Here is a 25,252-nt window from a genome sequence, read left to right on the forward strand (position 1 = left end):
AGTGGTCTGTTGTGATGCAATGGGCCAGCCCAGAGCTTGTGGAGCACAGAGCTAGCTCTGGAGACAGGCCATCAATTACAGGTTCTATTACCACCTTTATTGCTTCCTCACTGTATAATCCAAGACAAGCAGCACAGCCTCTGTAAGCCAGGTTCCTCATTAGTAAAATGGAGATAATATAGAATTGATATTCATCTGTGTGATGAATTTCATTTGTGAGAGAATGAGGTGAGTGAAGTTTCCCAGGGAAGGTTCTACCATGGGGCACTATTCCTGGTTGATTCCAAGGCGTGTCTTAACTATCACCCTGAAGGTTCTCAGACAGGATGGCCCCTAGAGTCACCTTACCTAAAACTTAGCTCCTAAGTGCCCATGTAAAATTTTTTCTCCAATTTGTCTGGTTCTACCTTGGTTCCCTAAGCTCAGAACCTCTGTTTTCACCTCCCAACCTGATCTTCCACACATCCATCCGAATGCCAAACCCTCTGATTGCTTCTCAACTGTGTAACCTTAGACAAGACAGTTAACGTCTCTGGGCCTCCATGTCATCAGAGAGATTTGTGAGTGAGATGCCATGAGAGATCTCTGCAAGTGAAAGGACCTTAGCCCTCTGAGGAGAGAATTCAACAAAGAGATCAAGATTATAAAGAAAGCACAGAGTTTATTAGAAGCACAATATGAGTGTACTGTGGAAGAGTGTACAAAGAAGCAGTTTATTTAGGGCAGAAGCTGAAGCTGCATCCTTAAAGAAGAAGAGCACAGATGTTCTTACATAGAGGGGTGTGAATAGGGGTAGCTTAGTTTGTGAATATGGGCTTAATCTTACCAGGCTTAGGTGGGAGTGACTCCCCTTTCCCTCTCCTATGATTGTATCATCTGTAATTCCTTATTTGGACTTCCACCAGGCTCCAGTTTGAATCTTTCCCATAGCACCTACTTGAAACCCACAGGCGCGGGGGTGGGGTCAAAACTGCAATGCTAATCATATTATGATGATATTACAATGTGGCCAGAGTTACTAGAAGATGACTTGACATCATCTCCGTGCACACCATTGCCGCGCCTGTGTTGGGTGAAGAAATCCTCTTGATCACAAGAATGAGGAGGCTGCCATGGCTGCTTTGTCTTTCATCCAATCATCTGCAATCTGTACATTTTTACTGCGCATGCTCCACGGTTTTCACGTCAGAGTCTCTTGTTCAGATGCTACAAAGTTTTTGTCTTGGGTGCGGTTCCTCAATCATCGCCCCATTAAGTGCAAAACAAGGAGATGACTTGCCTTCTGCATAATACCTATGCATGAGGACCCTGTCCTTGGGCTTAGCTTTGACTTTTCCTACCTCATGCTTAAATAGCAGCTTTCAAATTTCTTAAACTATTGAAGTCTTTCCCCAAAAAGCAACCCCCTAAGGGAATCCAAGGTCTAAAACTATCCAGAGATTCAGGGTCTGAGATGAGGCCCAGAAATCTATACTTTTTACATCTTCCCAGGTGATGCAGATGGGCAGCCAGTTTTGGTTCCCATTGGTGAATTCTTAGATGTGGCAAGTTCTCAACAAATAGTATTAATAATGAACAATAGTTGAGCAAAGTGCTGGCATTCATGTACCAGTTTAGGGCAACTTGAACCTTTTTGTCTCTTTCAACTTATGGTATGTAATCCTTTTATCTTCTGGGTTGCCTAACACAACTTGAAATTATTCCCTTATGATTAAAGTGTTAGTAGCTCAGTCATGTCTTGACTCTTTGCAACCCCATGGTCTATAGCCCACCAGACTCTTCTATCCATGGGATTCTCCAGGCAAGAATACTGGACTAAATAGCCATTCCCTTCTCCAGAGGGTCTTCCCAACCCAGGAACCTACAGGTCTCCTGCATTGCAGGTGTACTCTTTACCATCTGAGCCACCGGGGAAACCCCTTATGATAAAACCTGGCTTTATACAACTTAGGATCCCAAAGACCATCCAGTTGATATCCTTCCTGGATTCTGCTGTGGTCCAGGCATCCAGCTTGGACCTCTTCTTGGTCCTTTGTGAGAGAGAAAGCGGTAGTGACCAAAGAGGGATTCAGAAAGAAATGGGTCGGAAAGGAAATGGGGGGAGAAGGTGAGTGAAGTGATGCTTCACTTCAGGGAAGTGAATCACTGCTATCCAGGGAAGGATAGCAGAAAGGGTGGGGAAGAAACCACTGGAGCTGTTCATTCTCTAAATTGACAGTTACTCCATGATGTGTTGATAACTGCTGGTCTCACTCGTGGGCACAATAGTATTTATCCCCCACCAGATAGTATACAATGTGAAGTTTAATCAGCTACTACCATAGAGATGAGGCTGGAATTCTCAGAGAAACAGCACTCAGTGAATTTGAACTGTTCTTACTTTTGAAGTCATTATTACCTTGGGTTATGACAGAATCAATCTCAGCGTGTTTTGAAATCTTCTAGGTAAACTGTCTCTAAAAAAAATAATTAAAGATTTAGATTGACATCCAAAGATTCTGGAGAATTCACAGTGTGTGTGTTTGTTGCTCAGTCGTGTCTGACTCTCTGTGACCCCGTGGATTGTAGCCTGCCAGACTCCTCTGTCCACTGGGATTCTCCAGGCAAGAATACTGGAGAGAACCGTCAGTTGCTATTCCCTTCTCCAGGGGATCTTCCTTACAGGGATCAAACTCAGGTCTCCTGCATTGAAGGCAGATTCTTTACCATCAGGGAAGCATGAAATTTCACAGGCAGTAAGGTCAAATGTCAGATAAGATTTGGCTAGAGACCAAAAGCTTAATGATGTTTGTAACAAGGCTAGGAATGTAACAGTTCTGGTATTATCCTCTGTTTCTACATCATTTTCACAGGACAGTAACATTTTGGCTTGGCTGCCATTTTATGTACAGAGTTTAGCAGGAGGCAGGCTCAGCACTCAGATTCTTGCTGTAAAATGAAAGGCTTAGGAAATGAAACACACTATTGAAGGGCATGCTCCCTTTTACTTACAAATAGTCTCTAGGAAATGAATAAGATTTTCTTTAAACTATCAAGGCAAAGAAAAGGTGTAAATGGAGTAGATACAACAAAAACTGAACAGTAGTGAACTCTGCATGGTGAGTGTGCTGAGTTCCTTGTACTTCAGTTTGTTTGAAATTTTTTGTAATAAAAATATAAACAATTATTCATCTTTTCCTTAAAGACAACAAAAGAAAGCTCTGAGCAAGTGTTGATTAAGTATCTGATGTATGTCTAAGCTGTGCTGGGGGCCATGACTAAGGCAGAACAACCTCCTAAAGCTGCTATAAAATGGAAGTTTGTACGTATGCTTCCTTTTGGAGAGCATGAATGAAAGTGCTGTCTTTACCCAGGATCTAGACTGGTTGCTTTTAAACAGCCTTTTTCTGTTTTAAACCACAAAGACTTCTGTTCAGCAAACTCTTAGGAGGAAACCAATATGTCAATAGATAGAAGGGAGCTGCTGTGGGGGAGAGGTGTGTGCATGTTGTATACATGTATGCCTGTGTGTGTATACGTGTGCACACACATGCCCTGGGGAGTTTCAGCTCTGGGGTGAGCCCTGCCTGCTACCTCCTGTTCCCATCAGGGCTCCCAAGTAGGCTCCCAGAGACCCTGGGTTTCCTGACAGTTGGCTGAGATGTCCGGGCTGGCCGTGTACAAGACAGCTCTCGCTTCCCACTTAAGTGGCCGGCCTGAGATCCGCATCTCTGGTCTTGAGTGCTTGGCCTTGTTAAAGAAATGAATGAGTCTGGCTGAGCACCTCATAACCTTCACGACTCCCTGTGCCAACAGATATTGATTTTGCCACCCGCAAGATCGCCGTCCATCTGACTCAGACGAAGATCATTGAGCAAGACGGCGATAAGTTCAAGACGCAAACCAAGAGCACATTCCGTAACTATAATGTGGATTTCACGGTCGGGGTGGAGTTTGAAGAGCATACAAAGGGCCTGGACGACCGGAAAGTTCAGGTACCGACTGGGCTAGAGTTTTCACTGGCATGCTCCTGGTGCAGGGGCTGGGTTTTGGCGTTACAATGGAACAATGACTGAAACAACCTGCGAAGCATCAGGAGAGGGGCACCAGAATGGACTCAGTGATGCTGGATAAGCAAGTATTGAAAGTTTAGTGGGAAGAATCAGGCTGGCCTCTGCGTGAAGCTTATAAGCCAGGGAGAGATTAAAGGATACTGACCTCTCAAGTATCCAGAGTAAGAGACTGACTTATAGACTGACGTGGGCCTGACAGGCAAAGGGAAGAAGGCCAGGGGGAGTCATAGGGAAGGATGATAATGGTGCCAACTGAATAGCGTAGCTTCATCACAGGGCAGCCCTCCTCAGCAGCAGCCAAGCATTGCCATAGAAGATGAAGCCCTCATGTTGCTAGAATTTTTATTCTTTTCAGGAGCTGTTGAGCATTCATATGTTCTTATATGAAATATCTCCATTTTAGATGATCCCAACTGATTTATTTATCTTTTAGAAAATTGCAGTGCAAATCACACCCAAAAATCAGTAGACTAGATGAAGTCAGGCTTTCTCCAATCCTAGTAACTCAGAGAAATCTCTGCTAAGTTTGTGTCTTCAGTCTCAGCCTCACCTTAACATGCAGGACATAATCGAGGAAACCCTCTGTGCATCAGAAGGCAGACTTCTAACCTCTTGTACTGTTTGGATATAGGGAGGCACCTAAGGCAAGCAGACAACTGAGTGCAGAGTGGGAAGTGATCTCCAAGCCTGAGAACTGGAGTCTGCAGAAGAGGCAGGCCCTCACCCAAGGGGCCCTCAGGAATAAGGCAAAGATTGGTAGTAGCAGGGAGAAGTGGGGTGGTGGTGAGGAACATGAGGCCAACAGCAGGTCTTTCTCTCCTCCTGGGTCACCTGGTGGTATCACAGCCCAGTGACTAACTCTTGTACTGTCCACACTCATGCTCAGTGTGAATGTCTTTGGTTTTCCAAATGCAATTACACCTGGGTAGTCCCAACAAACACAAATGGGGAGAAATCCAATCTCAGTCATGTCCACACTCACGATCAGTGTGAAGGTCTTTGGTTTTCCAAATCTAATTGCATGTGAGTAGACCCAACAAACACAAACGAGGAGAAATCCAATTTAAGGATGCCCACACCCAAATCTTAGCATCATACAAGTGCCCTGAGATTGCACAGTCCAGCACAAGTCCATGCAGTTCATATAGGAGTGGTCAGCTTGAAGCCTCATGGTACCCACTCCCTCTGTGCCAGTGCAGCCACCAGGACATCTCTCTTGACTCCCAAGCTGAGGAGGGCTGGACTAAGGCTCCTGTGCCCAGTTATCCATGCTCTCACCTCTACAGAAGGCCAGCCTCTTGGAGGGTCACAAGGAAGTAGGACCCACCAGCCTGCCTTTCCCCCTGAGAGCCTCTCATCCCAGAGTCCCACTCTTTCTGGTGCTTCCAGGAGCTCCTTCAAAGTTGGAGATCTCAACTCTTCCCCCAGAGCTCTGGCTCCTCTCCTGGCGTGTAGAGGAAAAGAGGTCATCATTCTCTGAGGACGACTCTAAAGCCAAAAAAGCAAGATTTTATTTCTCAATCAAGTTGTCCTGAGACATTGATCATCTCAGTCATTCAGTCTGGGTTGAATGGCGTTTAATGCCCCTTGCTGAAGAAAAGTGGGAAATGGAAAGCACTTTGGAAATGCTTCTATCAGAGCAGTCTTGGCAGGAGACCCGAAGATCAGCCCTTGTGGAATCTCTCCCCAAGGGTTTGCTGGATCTTCGAGGCTTTTCTGAACTGTGTGGCTGCAAGGCCAAATCATCAGACACCAGAACTGATAGGAAGATTTGTCTCAGGATTTTTGCATCCCTCTCCTGTTTTAACTTAATCAGTTCTAAATGATTCATTTTCTCCTCGCTTCTCAGTTTTGGGTGTGGGTTGTTGAAAAGCAGGCCTGTCCTCTGACTCATTCTTTTATCACCTTTGATGTTGGAGAACTCACTTTTGCTGAAATAGATCATGTCCTTTTGATCCTTTGTGACTCTTAAAGGACTCCATCCAATAATGCCTACCCTCTTCCTCTCCCTTCCACACACTGTCCCCTCTGAGAGACATCCATCCTCTCTCCCAAATCAGCTCTTATTTTCTCACTTCTGGTTGATGTTTTGCCTGCAGCAAAAAGCTAGGGCTGATGGACATACATAAACACACACACACACAATGGGGGTTGCTGAGAAGTACCTAGACAGAGTTTTCCCAGCCTCCAGCATGGGCTGTTCCCATGAGAAATACAGCACAGACCAGGTGCCCTTGTCACTACCTTCTTCTTGTGACCTAACTACAACCGTTTAGCTGAAGAGGGAGGGGAGAAAGTGGGTGAGTCTATGTCTCTGATTAATTTCTATTGCTCACACTTGATAGCACACCCGAGTGCACGCAGAAATTGCTCTGTATGCAAGTGCACATTTGCGTGTAGTGCTCCTCTACTCCTCATCCTCTTATTCTCCAGGATCCAGGACGCCACTGCCTTAACTCCTTGGTCATTTGTATGAGCCCCTCTGAAAATCTCCTCATTCAGCAGTTTGGAGGAGAGAGGTTGGGGATGGGTTGCAGGGCCCAGTTCTGTGATGTCCAAGGGCAGGAGTGATGAAACCACATTAATCGTGCATCTGACTCTTTTCTGAGGGACTCAGGGACCACCTTCTTCCTTCCTGTGGGTTATATAAATTACTAGCTTCCTACACTTACTTATTTCTCAGAATTTAAAGCCCCATCAAAAATACACAAGCTAGGGAGTTTTGGGGAGAATGGATACATGTATAGGTATGGCTGAGTCCCATTGCTGTCCACTTGAAACTATCACAACATTGTTAATTGGCTATACTCTAATATAAAACAAAAAGTTTTAAAAAATAAAATACACAAGCTACCCAAAGTAAACTAAAACTATGAAGCAGTAATTGATGTTCACATCACAGAATGTCATGCAACCATATAAAGGAATGAAGTACATTCACACGTACATGGACAAACTTGGAAATTATTACACTGAGAAGACAAACCCAAAAGGCTACATATTGTACCATTTATACAAAATGTCTAGAATAGGCAAATCTATAGAGACATTAATGGTTGCCATTAGTAGTTATTGCTAATAGGTACTGGGTTTCTTTTGGGGGTGATGAAAATGTTCTAGATTTAATTAGTGGCGATGGCCTTACAACCCTGTGAATATATTAAAAATAACTGAATCATATGCTATAAAAGGCTGAATTTTATCTTATCAGAGTTATATCTCAATTAAAAATTAATGGTAGGGAAAAACAGATATAAAGATGGTGGTTAGAGTCATGATTTTGAGAGGACCCATGAGAGCCCAGGGAAAATAGGCTCCCCAGGAGGGGTCCCCCCTGGGTGAGGCAGGAGGCAGAACTGACCTTTACTAGAGAACAGATGTACTGACAAGGGTTTTAACATGCTAATAGTGTCTTTCACTGCTCCTAATTTTAAAAGCTGTTACTTTCCTTTAAAGAAAACTTATTTGAGAGAGACTCAAATTTACAAAAAAGTTTCAAGAGTATAACCAAGAGTATCTACACACTCTTCACCAAGAGTGACCAGTTGTTAACATTCTGCCTCATTTGCTTTATCATTTGTTCTTACTCTTTCTAGTATATACACACTTCTTTTCCTGAGGAATCTTATGGGTTACCCCTAAATAACTGAGGGTATATTTTCTAAGAATTAGAATGTTCTCTTATATAAGCACAGTGTAGTTACCAACCTCTATAACTTTAACATTGACACAGTACCTGTATCTAATTTACCATAACAGGCTGTTGTTATTGTTGTTGTTTTCTTGTGGCCATTATCAGGGGCCTTAATGAGGTCAGTGTCTTAAAGTCTCATAACATGGCTTCCTTATCACCAGCTTTTTCTAAACATGTTTCTGCAGAAACACATTCAGGTAAGCAGATTCATTGACTGGCTATCATGGGCTGATTTTAATGATGTTAACTTTGTGGGCTTCCCTGGTGGCTCAGATGGTAAAGAGTCTGCCTGCAATGTGGGAGACCTGAGTTCAATCCCTGGATCAGGAAGATCCCCTGGAGAAGGAAATGGCAACCCACTCCAGTACTCTTGCCTGGAAAATTCCATGGACAGAGGAGCCTGGTAGGCTATAGTCCATGAGTTCCCGAAGAGTTGTACATGACTGAATGACTTCACTTTGGACATGGTAATGGAGAAATTGCAATGTGAGGCCAACTTCCTTCTTTAATTGCCTACAAGTCATCCTCTTCATCTTCATGGAACACTACTCTCCCTCTTCAGCATGGCCCAGAACCAGTGGTTTTCCTCTCTTATATCCATCTCCTCAAACTCAAGATCTGTGAAGGCAAATGAATCTCTTTTTAAAGCCTCCTCCAATGCATGGATACAGGACAACAACTCAAAGCAAATTGAATGGTGGCATTTTAGTTCATATAACTATTTTCTTCTTCCTTCTGATTGTTTGCTTCATGTAGGAATGAGGCTACAGTATTATAGGTATTACCACAAATCATTAGTAACTAATTTATTCTGGGGTCAGTTAGTTAATCTTGTTCCCTAACATGAGTTATTAAAAGAAAACATTGGGACATGCCCTCATGCACCAACATTTTTCCCCTTTGTTCCTTCCACAAATTTTTTAAGCCCCTACTACCTGTGAGACCTAGGTCAGGAGCTATTGATAAATAATGAATAATGAACCCCCTTTTCTGCCCTCAAAAATCTTACAGCCTCTTGAAGTAGCAGACAAGTAGATGGACAATTACCATCTAGTGTCCATGTTAATAGACACATGTACACTCCAGTGATACCAGAACTAAAGCAAGAAGGTGGGGTGACTAAGACATTGTCAAGAACTATCAATGAAAATATATACACATACTCATTTATTTCCCCATGTGGATTTATCCTCAAGATTCTGTTTCAACAAAATCATTTAATCACAGACTTATTCAACAGTGCTTCTCAGGGATGTCCTATATGCTGATGACTATGCTGAGTCTGGGGCTGAAGAAATGAACAGCTGCCATGACCTCTTCTTTTATGAAGCTTGTTGTCTATTGGAGACAGTCATTCATTCAGTCAACATGCATTAGGTGTCCTTGATGTGTAAGACAATATGGGCTAGAGGACTGGAAGACTCTGTCCTTGCCCAAACAGAAGATGTGAGTTCTTTCTTGTCTATTTGGGAGGGATCTCTGGAATATTCCAGATAATAAATTCCTTCCAAAAGGACAAAAAGAGCAACCTATGAATTAAGCTTCTCTCTCAGAGGGTAAAGCATCTGCCTGCAATGCAGGAGACCCGGGTTCAATCCCTGGGTTGGGAATATCCCCTGGAGAAGGAAATGGCAACCCACTCTGGTACACTTGCCTGGAAATTCCCATGGACGGAGAAGCCTGTAGGCTACAGTCTATGGTAGGCTACAGTCTATGGGGTCGCAAAGAGTTGGACACGACTGAGCGACTTCACTTTCACTTTCAAGACATTAAAAAATGTAAGGCTTAGGATGGCCCTGAAGGAAGAGGAGATATATTTTCTTTATTAAACATGTAAAATTGTATTGCTAAATTAATTGGGGGAATATTAATATATATACATGTTAAAAAAAATTAAACACTAAAAAGTGAAATTCCTTCCTATCCTGCCCCCCAGCCCCTCGGTTCCTTCCCCAGGGACAACCACTATTAAAGATTTTCTTGACTCCTTGCAGAGAACATATTCAAAACATATGCGTGCATCCCCAATCCCTCTTTCTTTCATGCACATGGCCCTCCTCCTTGCTTCTTTAACTTAAACTATACACTATGGAGACTGCACTTCTCCATAATATAGAACTGCCTCCTCCTTCCAAGGACTGCAGAACAGGGAGGAACCACACTGTATTCAACCAGTCGCCCACTGATGGGATTTATGAGGCTTCAGGCCCTTGCTGTAACAAACAATGCTGTGATGGGCTGAGGAGTTAAATAAGGAGAAATAAAATTGTACATAAAATATATAATTTGGTCAAGGTCAAATATTATTTTAGAAATAGGTAGATTTAACAATCTATTGAAAACAGATTTATACCAAAAAAAAAAAAAAAGATAGACCTGAAGTTGCAAGGACAGTGAATTAAAATAAACACACAGGTTTGTTTATCACCAACTGGGTTTGCAAGATAGGGAGGAAAATAAATGTCTGGTCCTTAGCATAATATCATTCATAGAGGCACAACATGGTTTGCACATACTTGGAAGAAAACCAGCTCACATCAGGATCATCCTTGAGGAATGATAGTACCCATACACTACCACTGCCTGGATGGGAATGATATCATCACTTCACACGCAAGCCTAATGTGGGCACAGAGGTGGGTGGCCTTGGAGGACCACTTAGGGATAGTACAGATTGTCTCTAGGTACGTAATAAGACAGGTAAAGAGGGGAACAGAAAGAGGAGAAGTGGGGCAGAGTGTGAACTTTGTAAATATGTAAATTTAATAAGAGGTTAGAGCCTCTTGTGGCATCTCCAACCTGCTGGTCAACTTAGCCAGGTTGTCCATCACAAGCTCTGCATATCTGCTACCTTCTCTGTGCTAATTGGTGAGCTGCGCTGCCTGGAGGAAACTCAGGACCAAGGGAAAGTCCACCTCCTAGTTCTAGATGACAAGGTTAGCTTTATAGTCATCCGTGCAGTCCACTGCTAACTAGGGAGTTTCCCTGCCTTTATTCTCGCCCTTCAGTGGGCAGTCCTCCAATGTGTTTCCTGCAGGGAGAATTCCCAGACGTAGAATTTCTAGGTCAATGTTTTATTTTCAAAGGTAATGTAAAATTGCCCTTCAAAATATTCATACCGATTTATATACCCACTGGCCCTGTATGAGGGCCCATGTTTCTCAGCATCCCCTCCAACTCAGTGTGTTATTAGACTGTTTGATCTTTGACCACAGGATGAATTGCATCTGAAAAACAACCTTAAAATATGCATGTCTCTTATTTTAACTGAGGTTGAATATGCTTTTTATGTTTAAAAGCCACCTGTTAGGATGGTTTTGTTTTTGTTTTGTTTGTTTGCCTATATTTTAAATTGATCTATTTTTAATTGGAGGACAATTGCTTTACAATATTGTGTTGGTTTCTACCACAGATCAACATGAATCAGCCATAGGTAAACATATATCCTCTCCCTCTTGAACCCCCCCTCCCATTTCCCACTCCATCTCACTCCTTCAGGTTGTCAGAGATCACCAGGTTTGAGCTCCCTGCAAAATACAGCAAAATTTCCACTGATCATCTATTTTACACATGGTGATGTCTATGTTTCCATGCTACTCTCAGTCCGTCCCACCCTCTCCTTCCCCTCCTGTGTCCACAAATCTATTCTTTATGTCTATGTCTCCCCTGCTGCCCTCCAAATAGGTTCATCAGTACCATCTTCCTAGATTCCTGTGTGTGTGTGTGTGAGTGTGTGTGTGTGTGTGTGTGTGTGTGTGTTAACATACGATATTTATTTTTATCTTTCTGACTTACTTCATTCTGTATAATAGGCTCTTAGGGTGTTTTTTTTTCTCCTTATAAGTTGTTGGTTTGGTGTCTTATGTTAAATTTCCTATTAGATTAATGATCTTCTCCTCATTGATTTACAGGAGGGCTTCCCTTGTGGCTTAGCTGGTAAAGAATCTTCCCACAATGCAAAAGACCTGGATTCAGTCCCTGGGGTGGGAAGATCCCCTGGAGAAGGGAAAGGCTAACCACTCCAGTATTCTGGCCTGGAGAATTCCATGGACTGTATAGTCCACGGGATCACAATGAGCCAAACAGTGACTTTCATTTTCACTTTAGCTTCGCTGATAGCTCAGTTGGTAGAGAATCAGCCTGCAATGCAGGAGACCCCTGGTTTGATTTCTGGATCGGGAAGATCCACTGGAGAAGGGATAGGCGACCTATTCCAGTATTCTTGGGCTTTCCTTGTGGCTCAGCTGGTAAAGAATCCACCTACAATGTGGGAGACCTGGGTTTAATCCCTGGGTTGGGAAGATCCCTTGGAGAAGGGAAAGGCTACCCACTCCAGTATTCTGGCCTGGAGAATTCCATGGACTGTATAGTCCATGGGGTCACACGACTGAGCGACATTCACTTTCACTTTGTATATAAGGAAATCAGGTCTTTGTCTGATATGAGTTACAACTACTTTTCCCAGTTTGTTATTTATCTGTTGACATTGAGGTATTTTTCCCTCCCAGAAATTTTACATGGCAACATAGTTAAATTCATCATCATTTTCCCCCACTGATCTAGAATGCTTTCTTTACCATATGGTAAAATGGAAGAATAGAAATCTTTCCAAGAGAAGAGAACTAGCCGTGATTAGCCGGTCTGGCTGGAATGAAGAGTGTGTGGAAAGGAGGCTGGGGGCGGGGTAGGGAGGGTGAGGCTGGCATGGCTATGGCTTGAGGGCTCTGCCCTGGAGCCAAGCAGGAGCCCGGGAGTGGCTGCAGGATCTACAGCTGCAGGTTACATGCGTTCAGTCCGCATCAAGACCACGGGTCTGATTTTGCCTGGAAACCTCTCATTACAGACTCTGGTGGTCTGGGAAGGCGATGCCCTTGTGTGCGTGCAGAAGGGGGAAAAGGAGAACCGAGGCTGGAAGCAGTGGGTTGAGGGGGACAAGCTCTATCTGGTAAGTCTCAGGGTCCACCCAGCTTCCCTCTACTCTGCTTTTGCCAACTGCTGGTTCACCTCGCCATGCACTTTGACAAGGAAAATGGCCTTCCCCCCTCCCCTAAGCTCCAGCCAAACAAGTGTGGTCATACAGTTAGAAAGTCATTCCTTTCTGGCTCAGGGGACTCCAGGAGGAACTCTATATGGCTATTTCTGTGAATGGCTGCAATTAAAAGGAAAGTTCAAAATGCTGAGTTAGGAAGCTGAGATCCAAGGAGAAATGTAGAGAGTCTGTTAAAGACCAGCTAGGGAGAAATGTAAGGCACAGAATTAAGAGGCCCTGGAGGAGGCTGAGAGCAGGCCTCAATGATGTGAGCCTCGGAGGAGAGGGGTCACCATAGGAGTGGGATGTCATGGGGACAAGTTGTACTGGGGGCAGCTGGGCCTGGGAACTGCCTGTAGATCACAGGCACTCTCCTCTCATCCTAAGGTACATCCACCTGATCCCAAAATATTTTATGTTAATTTGGCACCAGAACAGAGCAGTTGGAACGATTGCTGATTTCCTTGAATAAATTACGCCTGTCTAAATAGCTTAATTTTTCACACTTCAGTCTTTAAAATTGATGCGTCCAACATTCAAAGAGTGAAAAATCTTTCACTCCTTCATGCATTCAGTCACTCATTTGTTAACTGAATGACTCATTCAATGGATGGCTCTTCACTCATTCATTCATTCACCTGTAGAGTCAGGCAGATACCTGCCCCCAGTGTCAGTATTCAGGTCACACTCACAGGGTGTCCTTCAGAGCCAGCCTGACTCACCTGAGATCTTTATTTCAGAGGCAATGTCAACCAGTGATGAATGGGAGGGAGTCACCATGTTGTCCATCGATGGTTTCCCCTACGTGCTCTGGTTTGGATGATAGATTTTTTTAATTGTAGTACAAACCCTGGTGGTTCCTATGGCTAAGACAATGGATTCATTGTCAACTGGAAAGATTTTTGTGGTTGTCCCACCCTCGTGTTTTTCCTTTCCCCTCAAAGGGTCATAAGATGCTGGTAAGGCCTGGGGACTCCCTCTGTCCGGATGAAAGGCAGCATCTTTTCTACCCAGGCAGGCATGGAGGAGCCCCTCTGCAGCCCAATCTACCAGATGCCAGAAAACCCCTCACCAGCCCTTCCAAACACTCTCCTTTCAGATCCTTCCCTTCACTGTGGCTTCACTGCCTTTCTTAAATTAAGCGATGTTGCTTTAATCATGAGAGTAGGAGAAATCCCGCCCAAGAGGGTAATTTCTTTGCATTTTTCATTTTTATAGCTGTTCAAGCTCAATTCAAGTGTCAAAATCAAATTACTGCTACCTGCAGGGCACGCCAGCTGATTGGGTCTCTGAAATGCTTTTTGCCTGAAATGACTAACTGTCCTCTTTATTCCATCTCCCCTCCTCTCTGACTCGGACACCCAGAGGGCTGGGGGTGGGTGGAAGGAAGGCCTGGCTTGTTAGTCGCTCACCTGCTTTTTGATGTTGCAGGAGCTGACGTGCGGCGACCAGGTGTGCCGTCAAGTGTTCAAGAAGAAGTGATGGTTTGAGGAGGGCCTTCTGAGCGTGCACTCCACACTCCCTGTGAAGAGTTCTCTGCCAGCATTGGGGAGCAGCCATGTGGACCCTCCTGGTCCTGACAGAGCCCCTTAAGATATCTGGACCTCTCCTGCTTCTGAGATGGCCCACACTATGTCTATGGAATGTGTTTCCTCCCTGAATAAACCTTTTTTCTCTTTCAGTTCAGTTCAGTTCAATCACTCAGTTGTGTCTGACTCTTTGTGACCCCATGAAGTGCAGCACGCCAAGCCTCCCTGTCCATCACCAACTCCCGGAGTCTACCCAAACTCATGTCCATTGAGTCGCTGATGTCATCCAACCATCTCATCCTCTGTCGTCCCCTTCTCCTCCTGCCTTCAATCTTTCCCAGCATCAGGGTCTTTTCAAATGAGTCAGCTCTCTGCATCAGGTGGCCAAAGTATTGGAGTTTCAGCTTCAACATCAGTCCTTCCAATGAACACCCAGGACTGGTTTCCTTTAGGATGGACTGGTTGGATCTCCTTGCAGTCCAAGGGACTCTCAAGAGTCTTCTCCAATACCACAGTTCAAAAGTGTCAATTCTTCGGTGCTCAGCTTTCTTTATAGTCCAACTCTCACATTCATACATGACTTCTGGATAAACCATAGCCTTGACTAGATGGACCTTTGTTGACAAAGTAATGTCTCTGCTTTTCAATATGCTCTCTAGGTTGGTCATAACTTTCCTTCCAAGGAGCAAGCCTCTTTCAATTTCATGGCTGCAATCACCATCTGCAGTGATTTTGGAGCCCCCAAAAATAAAGTCAGCCACTGTTTCCCCATCTATTTGCCATGAAGTAATGGGACTGGATGCCATGATCTTAGTTTTCTGAATGTTGAGCTTTAAGCCAACTTTTTCACTCTCCTCTTTCACTTTCATCAAGAGGCTCTTTAGTTCTTCTTCACTTTCTGCCATAAGGGTGGTATCATCTGCATATCTGTGGTTATTGGTATTTCTCCCGGCAATCTTGATTCCAGCTTGTGCTTCCTCCAGCCCAGCGTTTCTCATGATGTACTCTGCATATAAGTTAAATAAGCAGGGAACAATATACGACCTTGACGGACTGCTTTCCTGATTTGGAACCGGTCTGTTGTTCCATGTCTGGTTCTAACTTTTGCTTCCTGACCTGCATACAGGTTTCTCAAGAAGCAGATCAGGTGGTCTGGTATTCCCATCCCTTTCAGAATTTTCCACAGTTTATGGTGATCCACACAGTCAAAGGCTTTGGCATAGTCAATAAAGCAGAAATAGATGTTTTTCTGGAACTCTCTTGCTCTTTTGATGATCCAGAGGATATTGGCAATTTGATCTCTGGTTCCCCTGTTTCTAAAACCATCTTGAACATCTGGAAGTTCATGGTTCATGTATTGCTGAAGCCTGGCTTGGAGGATTTTGAACGTTAAAAAAAAAGACATCTGGATGGGTTTTAAACAGGAGTGTGTAACAGGAACAGACATACGCTTCCTTCCTTGAAAGCTGGCATTAAACCAAATCAAAAATCACTCCTCTTCTTTGAAACCCTTTGATCTATTCCCATTTATTTCTAGAACTATCAGTTTTATTCATAAGCAGAAGTGATTGGCTACATGGTGGTTTTCTGTGAAGCTTTTGTTATTGTCTATTTTTTAGTTGAAACCCTTTAATTTATTCCCATTTTTTTCTATAACTGTCAGTTTTATTCATAAGCAGAAGTGATTGGCTATATGGTGGTTTTCTGTGAGGCTCTTGTTATTGTCTATTTTTTAATTTAGTTTAACCTTGTTTGTTTGTTGATAGTTTCTGTGTGGGGTTGTTTTACCTGGAAACATTCTCTGACCAACACAGCAGCCCCTATTAATTCTTGGACATTGGCTATTTGAGATTCATTCCTTTGGATAGCACATTTATGTCTTCAAGATTCTATTTTAAGAAGCAGATGCCTTCCAGCTTGCTCTTTCCCTGGAGATGCCTGAGTGGAACTACCTCTAAAAGCCTCTGCAGGTCAGCAGTACCAGCTGCTCTTGGTTCAGGTCAGCCCTACAGCTCCAGGCAGACCAGCATGCCGGCAGAGAGGTCGTGAAGCTCTGCAAGGTAACCTGAGTTCAGGTCCTATTGCGGCACTTCTTACTGGGGTCACCATAGGCAGATCATTTGACTCTCTAATCTTGTTTTCCTCCTCCATAAAACAGAGAAGATAAAAATAACATCTGCACTGGGATGTGTCACTGTGAGGATTAAGTAAGTTAATACAAACAAATTGCTTGGAATAGGACCTGGTATGTGTAAGGGCTTTCCTAGCTCCAGTCATTATGTAGAGTTACTCCCTCTACAAACCCAGGGGTCCACATGAGTAAATGCTAAGTAGCAAGAAGTCAGCACCTCCAAGGCCTCCCGGTGCTTCCAGAACATTGGGTTCGTTACTCTGAGCAGCATTGTATTTTCCTGCTCGATACACAAATGGAATAGTGCACATGGAACAGCAGAGTAGTTAATAGGGATGGATTTAAGGTGGACCATTCATGGGGTCCTGGGAAGGCATCTCCTCACTCCTCTGTAATGAGGCCTGGAATCCCACGATCAGACAAGCCTTGCCTTTGAAAAGTAGGCTCATGCCAGGAGGGGTAGCAGGTGCTGTTAGCACACTCTGGTATGATTTGAATGATCATCGATCCCAAACATCCTAAATGGGTTTGGGGATGGAGAGAAAGGCTGTCAGCTGCCTGAGTGACCCAGGGTCAGTCTTGGCTCAAGCCCTTGTGACAGGAGACTGTGACATGGGCCTCCTGGCAATCTGTGCTCCCCTAAAACCATGTGATGTGCAAGGAAGTGACCCATGGAGCTTCAGGTTGGCTGGGGACCCAGGGGAGGTGGGAGTCCTCCCCATGGTTGTTGGGGGCAGGGAGCCTCCTTAGGAGGTGCAGGTCCATCTCCTGGGGCAGGCCAGGATCCAAGTGGAGGAAATGGTGAAGGGGGCCCTTGTCCCCAGCTTCCCAGGAGCCTCTCTGTGTTACTGAATGACCTCCTCACTGCTAGTCTTACCCCTGCTCACTACAGCCTCAAATGACCCTCTCATTTGTGCCCCAAGAAAACCCTGTTGAATGAGATCACTGGGGACTAGCTGAAAAGTATTCTTCACACATAAGGGGTTATATTTATTAGTAATTCTTGATCCTAGTTTTTGCAAAGTGTATTCTAGGGAATCTTAGGCCCCCAAGATTCTGCTCAAATCTTCATGGTCAAATGAATTTCAGAAATGCTGAGAGCTACATCCTCATCTAAAGAACACACAGTGAGAATTAGTATTTTAAAGCCCTACAAAGTCCTTCAGACAAGTATCTTGGCCTTAAACCCCAGCACTCCTTCACCCTGCAGTGTTTCCTGTCCACAGGGTGTTTTGGAAACACTGTACATCTTCATTCAATGAGAGAGAACAAATGACTTCATTTAAAACTTTCATTTCCAAATTCCATATATATGTATTAGTATACTGTATTGGTCTTTATCTTTCTGGCTTACTTATAAAAATAAATGGGAAAAAAAAAACCCTCATTTCCCAAGTGGGATTTTCTCAGTATATTTTTTTTTCCCACAAATGGAGAGTAACTGAATTACTTTATATATGGTGTGAAAGACTTTGGCGGTATTCATGCTACTAATCATTCTTTTTCAACTAAAATGCATCTGAACTCATCAGAAGTGGTCAAATGAGAGGTACCCATTTTATTTATTTTTTATAATTTTATTTACTTATGCTTTAATTTTATTTGGCCACACCATGCAGCATGTGGGATCTTAGTTCCCTGACCAGGGATCAAACCCATGTCCCCTGTATTGGGAGTGTGGAGTCTCAACCACTGGACAACCAGGGAAGTCCCTAGAGGTTCCTATATTAAAGCCAGGGGAAATATTTGGGACCTGGGCCAGTCGCCCAGTCCTGCACTCACTGTGAGTGAGGTAGGGCAAGTTGCCTGCCTCTTATTTCTGTTCTTTCAGCCTATTTCAAAACCAAATCATGACAGGATTGCCTCACCCCGGTACTGACAATGCTGTATGGGGACAGAGTGGAAGGGGTCATGCTGGTGGGAAAGACACCCAGGCTTTCAGGACTCTAGCCTTCAGAGTGTGTAATAAGGTTGGGGTTAACTATAAACCTGGGAGCTGAATCTTGAAAGTTAAAGAGAACTTGTCACATGAAAATCTCAGCTCACAAATGGGCAGTGCTACCAAGTGGTTCAAGTGTGGACTTCCACGTCAGCCCTTGGATCAAATCCTGCCCCATCTCTCTCTAGCTGTGTGATGGTCTGGCAGTTACTTCTCGTCTCTGAGCCTCTGTCTATCAGCAAAGTGAGGAATATGGACTGTGATTTGTGAGGAGTAGTCAGGATTGAATAAGATCTTGGCACAGTGACTGAAACAACAGCCAATATCATTATTATCCTCAGTGCTCTTTATCTGAGGATCCCAAACTTAGTCCAGCGGTTGGCTGAATTCATGGATTCAAAACCTGCAGATGTGGGGAGTCAACTGTATTATGACATTTTGACAAATATGTGTTTGTAAATATACAGATGTATATACATATATGAACCTCCCTGGCGGCTCAGATGGTAAAGAATCTGCCTACAATGCAGGAGACCCAGGTTCAATCCCTGAGTCAGGAAGATCCCCTGGAGAAGAGAATGGCAACCCCAACCCACTCCAGTATTATTGCCTGGAAAATCCCATGGGCAGAGGAACCTGACAGGCTACAATCCATGTGGTCACAAAGAATCAGACACGACTGAGTGACTAACACACACACACACACATATATATACACATTCTCCATCCCAGTTCCACATATTTATACATACATATATAATAAGTGATTCCCTTCATTAAAATTATTTGCTTTCTAGAAGCTTTAACCCTAAGATTCTGACTATAGTCCTCTAATGTAAAGATCACCAAGAGGACTTTGATTATAAACACAGATTCCTGCCCCTCCCTTTCAAGATTCTGACTCCGAGGTTATAGGCACAGTCCAGAAATATGTGTTGTTATAAGCTCCCCAGGTGAGCACCCACAGGTGCTTGGCAAGCACATTGAAAAACCCTATCTTGTTCAGTAAAGCATGATTGATTCACTTTACATACACACTATCAAGCAAAAGCCAGGCTCATCTCTGCAGGTGGCCAAAGGTCATGTCAACCACCCACACAGTTGTTTCTGCTGTGTGGTATCCGGACTGCTGCCCTGTGGCTGAGCCCTGTAACAGAAGTGATGTCACACTCTGTGGAGCTGGTTTGTGACAGGGGAGGGCTTCAGACCCTGGAGGGTGATGGTGGATGATGGGGACAGGGCACAGCAGAGAAGGAAGTGGCCAAAGCAGGAGGCAGAAAGGCAGGAGGGATCGGGGTGGTGGGAGCGCCACACCTACCTGTGATGGTAAGTGAGGAGCTGGGTGAAGAAGGTAGTTATTCAACCAAGGCAGGTTCTGAAGGCCTTGCTGGGCCTCAGTGGGAGCATCATGGGGGCCAATGTAGGCTTCTGAGATCCAAGTGATGTGATTCAACTCACAGGCCAGCAGCAATGCTCGGCCACGGTTGGCAGGCAGGATGGAGGTGAGGAAAGGGACTCAGACTGCTGCAATAAGTCATTCATATGAAGAAGCAGTGAGGGACCTGTGTTAGGGCCAGGGAGTGGTTGCAGGAAGCAAGTGAGGAAGATGAAAGATGCTGGGAGGGGCCCCTGTACTAGGTGGTGATTGCACGAAGCTCTGAGAGGAAGTGGGGCCACAGTATGGTGTGAGTTTGGGGAAAAGGGAGAAGAAGGAGCCTCAGTGCAGCTTAGAAGCCGCAGGGAGAGAGAGCCAGAGAGAAGGTCGCGGGCTTGGGTTAGGCCTGCTGCACAGGAGGTGAAGAGCAGTGATTGCAAAGCACGCGTGCCTTTCCCATCACCCACTGCCACGCTCCAGGGGCCAAGGGTCACCCCCTACATCTTACCTCCCTGCTGGGGCAGGACGCCGGGCTGGGGCTGAAAGAGGGTCAGGCTGCAAAGACACTCTTGAGGCCAGGAAGTGATGATGACACCAGGAGGGAGGGGAGGGAGGAGGAGAGGGAGAGGGCGAAGAGAAAGGAGGGGACAGGATGGGAGAGGGGAGGGGGAAGGGCAGAGAGAGAAGAGGGGAAGGGAGAGGAGGGGGGAGGAGGAGAAGAGAAGAGGGGACAGGAGGGGAGAGGAGGAGAGAGGAGGAGGGACTTGGGATGGAGTCCCTATTCACCTTGAGTAAGGGCAGAAAAGAGATGCAGACGCAACCTTGACTAACCAGGCAGAGTAGCATCAACTGGGACACACCCCAGAGAATTTCTCTAGTTTTGCTCCCCTGCATACACCCTGAAGCATGAGTGCCTGCTCTGTCACTTCAGTCACGTCGGACCCTCTGTGACCCCTTGGACTGTAATCTGCCAGGCTCTTCTGTCCATGGGATTCTCCAGGCAAAAATACTGGAGTGGGTTGCCATTCCCTTCTCCAGGGGATCTATCTTCCCAATCCCAGGGATGGAACCTGAGTCTCCTGCTTCTCCTGCATTGAAGGCGGATTCTTTACCACTGAGCCACCTGGGAAGCCATAAGCATAGGAAGTTTTCTTTAAATGCAATTGGCAAGTCAATACAGAGCAGGTGTGCTTACAGGCGCTCAATAGATGTGGCTCCTTAATTGGTGTTCAAAGAGAGGATATAGGCACTTTTGTTAAGTACCTCATCAGTGCTAGAACACTTTCTAAGACTAGGACAGGAGATCCCATTTTACAGAAGAGGGAACAAGCTCTGACTGGCTCCAACACTACCCAGAACTTCACATCTGGTAAGTCATAGAGCAGAACTTGAACCCAGGTGGGTCTGTCACCAGAGTCAGAGACCCTTCATGGGGGAGGTGGCCCCTGGCAGGCACAGAGTGGCTCTCCCCATTCCTTGATGTCCAGACCCATCCCAGTAGGCTCTGGACCCCTGGATGCTCAGGAGACCAAAGGCCATTTCTTCCTTGTTATTTGAAATCAGGTTTTATTTTTCCTAAATTAACATTCACTATGTCTCTTCCAAGACTAAGTCTGTGGACAAGACAAGACTGGAAGTCACATGTTTGCATTCTCCCGGTTGGGGAGTTGGGTCCCACCTCTGTGAAGAGCCTGACAGGACTGATGTACAGAGCTCCCTGGAACTGATTTTTCCACTTGAACTGACTCTTTTCCCTCATGATTTGTGATTGGTTAGAAGGTCAGGGGTTAGGGATATTTAATTTTGTCTCACTGATTACACTGGTTATGTAGATGGATGCAGTTAAAAGCTGGGGCTTAAGAAAATGAAATGAAATGAACTAGATAGAATTTTCAAGAACTTCCAAGATTTGGTCATAGATTTTCTGGGGCTGGACTCACTTTAGTTGCTCCTCATGCTTCTTGGATTGCCAAGCTAATGGAAAGTGAAGGGGCACCAAGGAGAAAACCTGGAAAAGATGGTCAAATTGCACCTTTGTCTAGAATATTCTAACAGAAAATGCATTCAGCCAATAAGAGATTAGTGAGCTCCTGCCAGGGTCAGAGGCTGGAGACACAGATGAGTCGGTTTACTCCTGTCGGGGAAGCAGCCTTGCCAGGCATTTCTCATGAAGGGGATTTGGTAGAGGGAACTGCTTACACAGAAGGCAGAAAGCTTAGAAGCCTAGTAGGAGATGTGAAGCATCCAGGAGCTTGGCAATAGCAGGAAACTGCCAGTACCACCTATAGGGATACTGTGATATAGGGATGGATGCGTCAGGAGGAACATAGTTATCAGAAGCCAGAAGCCAGCTGCCAGGCGGGGCTGGACCATAGCAGGAGGAGCTATCAGAGAAGGCCAAAATCAGAAGATGGAAGAAGAGATGGAGAATCACCCTGTCTTCTCCTTCTTTCCACTTTCCAGTCTCCCATCAGTCCTCCCACAAGTAGAAAGTAGCCCAAAGCCTGCTGCCAAGCCTGGGAAATGGAGCTCCCTGCAGGGCAGAGCAGCGCAGGGAAAGGAGGGGAAGGCATCTGAGAGCAAATGGGCATGAGGGGCACTGGGGGAGTGGCACCCAGGCCCCGCCCTTCAGGAGCTTCCGGTCTGACTCGGGCCATCTCTGCAGTACAGGGAAGAGGGGAGGGGTCGTCAGCAGCTGACCCCTCCTTGTGCCACGAGTGTGCCAGGCGCTTTCCATATGTCTGGTAGACCTCTTAATCCTCAACACAGCGTTACACAGCAGTTCCATCCCCACTTCACACAAAAGGAAACTGAGGCTTGGCGGGGCAGGGAGGGTGACAGCCAGGACGTGGTGGGGGTGGCGGAGCTTTGGGTACAGCCTTGCAGAGCCTAGGCTCCTGTTGGCATCCCCAGTGCCTGCGGCTGCCTGGCTCCTGACGGCCATCACTCTTTGGGCAAACGTGACCTTTTCCAAATGTAGACAAACCTTAACCCCAATCTAAAAGGACAATGAAGCTAATAAAAAGAAAGCACTTACTGAACTGAAACAAAACAGACTATTCTATTCACCTTACTTTTAACTCCTATTAAGTACTTAGAAGCTCAATGGAAACGTTTTACTAAAGTTCACTGTTTTAAACTTTAAAAGCAATGGAAAGTTCTCTAAAACTTCCCCAGAGCCCAGATCCTTGGCTAACCATAATCCCACAGGCCACAAAACAGCTCTAGCAGGTGTACCTACATGTGTCCAGGTGAGTGTGGGATGTGAGTGACTCTGAACCCCTTCTTTGTGGCACTTTTCAAATTGGTAATTGCTTAGCAATTTGGGATTCTTGTTCTCTGTCATTCCTATCCTCCTGGATCACTAACTCCTCAAGGGCAGAGGCAGCTCTGGTTTGCATACAGCTCTCTGTAGCCTCCGATGCCTGCTGCTGCCTCTGCCCTTTGCCTGTCTGCATCGCAGACATGGTCAGTCAGGAAGTATTTATCAGACACCCTGGTGCCAGGGCCTATGATAGATGCAAACATTTTTCTTCATCAACCTATTCATTCCAGGAATGTTATTGATCATCCACCAGGACCAGCAGGTGGACACTGGTGGGACAGAGGGAAGCCAAGCAGCCACGTTCCCTCCTCCCACATTTTTGGCCTCACAGCTTTGCAAGGCAGGCATCATTATCCACATTTATAAATGCAGCTGAAACAGAGTGAGAAGGATTCCAAAAGCACACTCTTGATTTGGAAGTGACAGAGTCAGGCATCTCTTCTCCCTGCCCAACACTGCTCCTCCTCCTTGCTGGATGGGGCAGGAGATAGAGGGAGAACCTGCAAATTAACTAGAGAAATCAGAAGGTGCTGCTGCTGGGACTTTCCTGGTGGTCCAGTGGTTAAGACTCTGTACTTCCTCTGCAGGGGCTGCAAGTTTGAGCCCTGGTCAGGGAATTAAGATCTTGTAGGCAATGAGGTTTAAAAAAGAAGATGCTATTGATTTATGTGTTTTCCATAATGTTGTTGTTGTTTTGTCGCTAAGTTGTATCTGAGTCTTTGGGACCTCATGGACGGTAGCCTGCCTGGTTCCTCTGTCCATGGGATTCACCAGGCAGAATACTAGAGTGGGTTGCCATTTCCTCCTCCAGGGGATCTTCCCGACCCAGGGATGCAACCCAGGTCTCCTGCATCGGCAGATTCTTTACCACTGAGCCACCAGGGAGGCATGATAAGAAAATAAAAAGCCCTTATAATCCACCATCCACAGATAAACAAGATCTTATCTATAAGGCCCTTAACCCAGAGCCTGGCAGGTAACAGTCAGGCAACATATCTAAGACAGTAGTCTGTAATTCCTGTTTTTAAAGAATAAAATGAGACTATTGTTTAAAGCCAGAAAGGAAAAATTTTGCCCTCCAGGGGACATTCAGAATGGACATTCTGGAGACCATTTTTGGTTGTTGTAACTAAGGGAGCGTTGCTGCTGACATCTAATGGGGAGACACCAGGGACACTAACACCCTACAACACACAGGATGGCCCCCAAAAAGAGCGTTATGGCCCCAGATGCCAAAAATGCCAAGGATGAGAAGCTGGTCTTATGGAGACTTCTCTTGCAGCATTAGTTATTTCTTATAACATTATTTTCAGCAAACACAGAGTGATCGACTCCCTGGTTGATGATCTAGGAAGGCTCTTTTTTTTTTCCCTTGTAACCTAAGTATAGGATTAATCGGCTTTACCCCAGCTTCACAGATGGGCTTCGGGTACTGCCACTGTCTGTCTCATCCCACATCCCCTCTGGCTTCTTGGCTCGCTCAGGGACCACGGAAGTTAGACAAGACCTACTTTTTTGCAGAGGCGGGACTTCCAAGATTTAGTTCCTATATTAAAAAGGATTTTTACAGATCAGATGATAAGTTAAGTATTTATTTATTTATTTGTTTTTGGCCTCACCATGCAGCATGTGGGATCGTAGTTCTCTGAAAGAAAAGTGAGAGTCACTCAGTCATGTCCGACTCTTTGTGATTCAAGAGTCGATCCAAGAATTCTCCAAGCCAGAACACTGGAGTGGGTAGCCTTTCCCTTTTCCAGGGGATCTTCCCAACCCAGGGATCAAGCCCAGGTCTCCTGCATTGCAGGCAGATTCTTTGCCAGCTGAGCCACAAGGGAAGCCCAAGAATACTGGAGTGGGTAGCCTATCCCTTCTCCAGGGGATCTTCCCAACCCAGGAATCAAACTTGAGTCTCCTGCATTGCAGGCAGATTCTTTACCAACTGAACTATGAGGGAAGCTGACCAGAGATCAAACCTGTACCCCTGCAGGAGAAGCTCGGAGTCTTAACCACTGGACTGCCAGGGAAGTCCCTAATTCCTATTTTTAAGTGCTTGCCCTGTTTGAGTTCCTTCTCTCCCTGTTGCAGGCCTGGAGGCCCCTCTTAGCCCCATTAAGACCTTTGAGGAATGTTAATACACTTCCAATAATGGGCAATCTGAAAGCCCATGCCATGTGACGT

At 45.3% G+C, this 25,252-nt stretch overlaps 1 protein-coding gene and 1 non-coding gene across 4 annotated transcripts in view; one reads left to right on the top strand and one right to left on the bottom strand.

The window, feature by feature from the left end:
- RBP2 (retinol binding protein 2) overlaps nucleotides 1-14,461 on the top strand; it is a 34,661-nt gene extending 20,200 nt beyond the window's left edge. For all 3 annotated transcript variants that reach the window (XM_070465900.1, XM_020905081.2, XM_020905080.2), the window contains exons 3-5: nucleotides 3,796-3,974; nucleotides 12,590-12,691; nucleotides 14,207-14,461. In XM_070465900.1, coding sequence (XP_070322001.1) covers nucleotides 3,796-3,974; nucleotides 12,590-12,691; nucleotides 14,207-14,257 — 332 coding nt within the window. In that variant the 3' untranslated portion in view covers nucleotides 14,258-14,461. The remainder of the gene's footprint in view (nucleotides 1-3,795; nucleotides 3,975-12,589; nucleotides 12,692-14,206) is intronic.
- LOC139034931 (small nucleolar RNA SNORA33) lies at nucleotides 7,834-7,967 on the bottom strand. The gene has a single exon (XR_011487500.1). It is a non-coding gene; the product is annotated as a small nucleolar RNA SNORA33 (small nucleolar RNA).
- Nucleotides 14,462-25,252: the final 10,791 nt, after the last annotated feature.

Source organism: Odocoileus virginianus, chromosome 4 (genome assembly GCF_023699985.2).
Source record: "Odocoileus virginianus isolate 20LAN1187 ecotype Illinois chromosome 4, Ovbor_1.2, whole genome shotgun sequence".
NCBI lineage: Eukaryota > Metazoa > Chordata > Mammalia > Artiodactyla > Cervidae > Odocoileus > Odocoileus virginianus.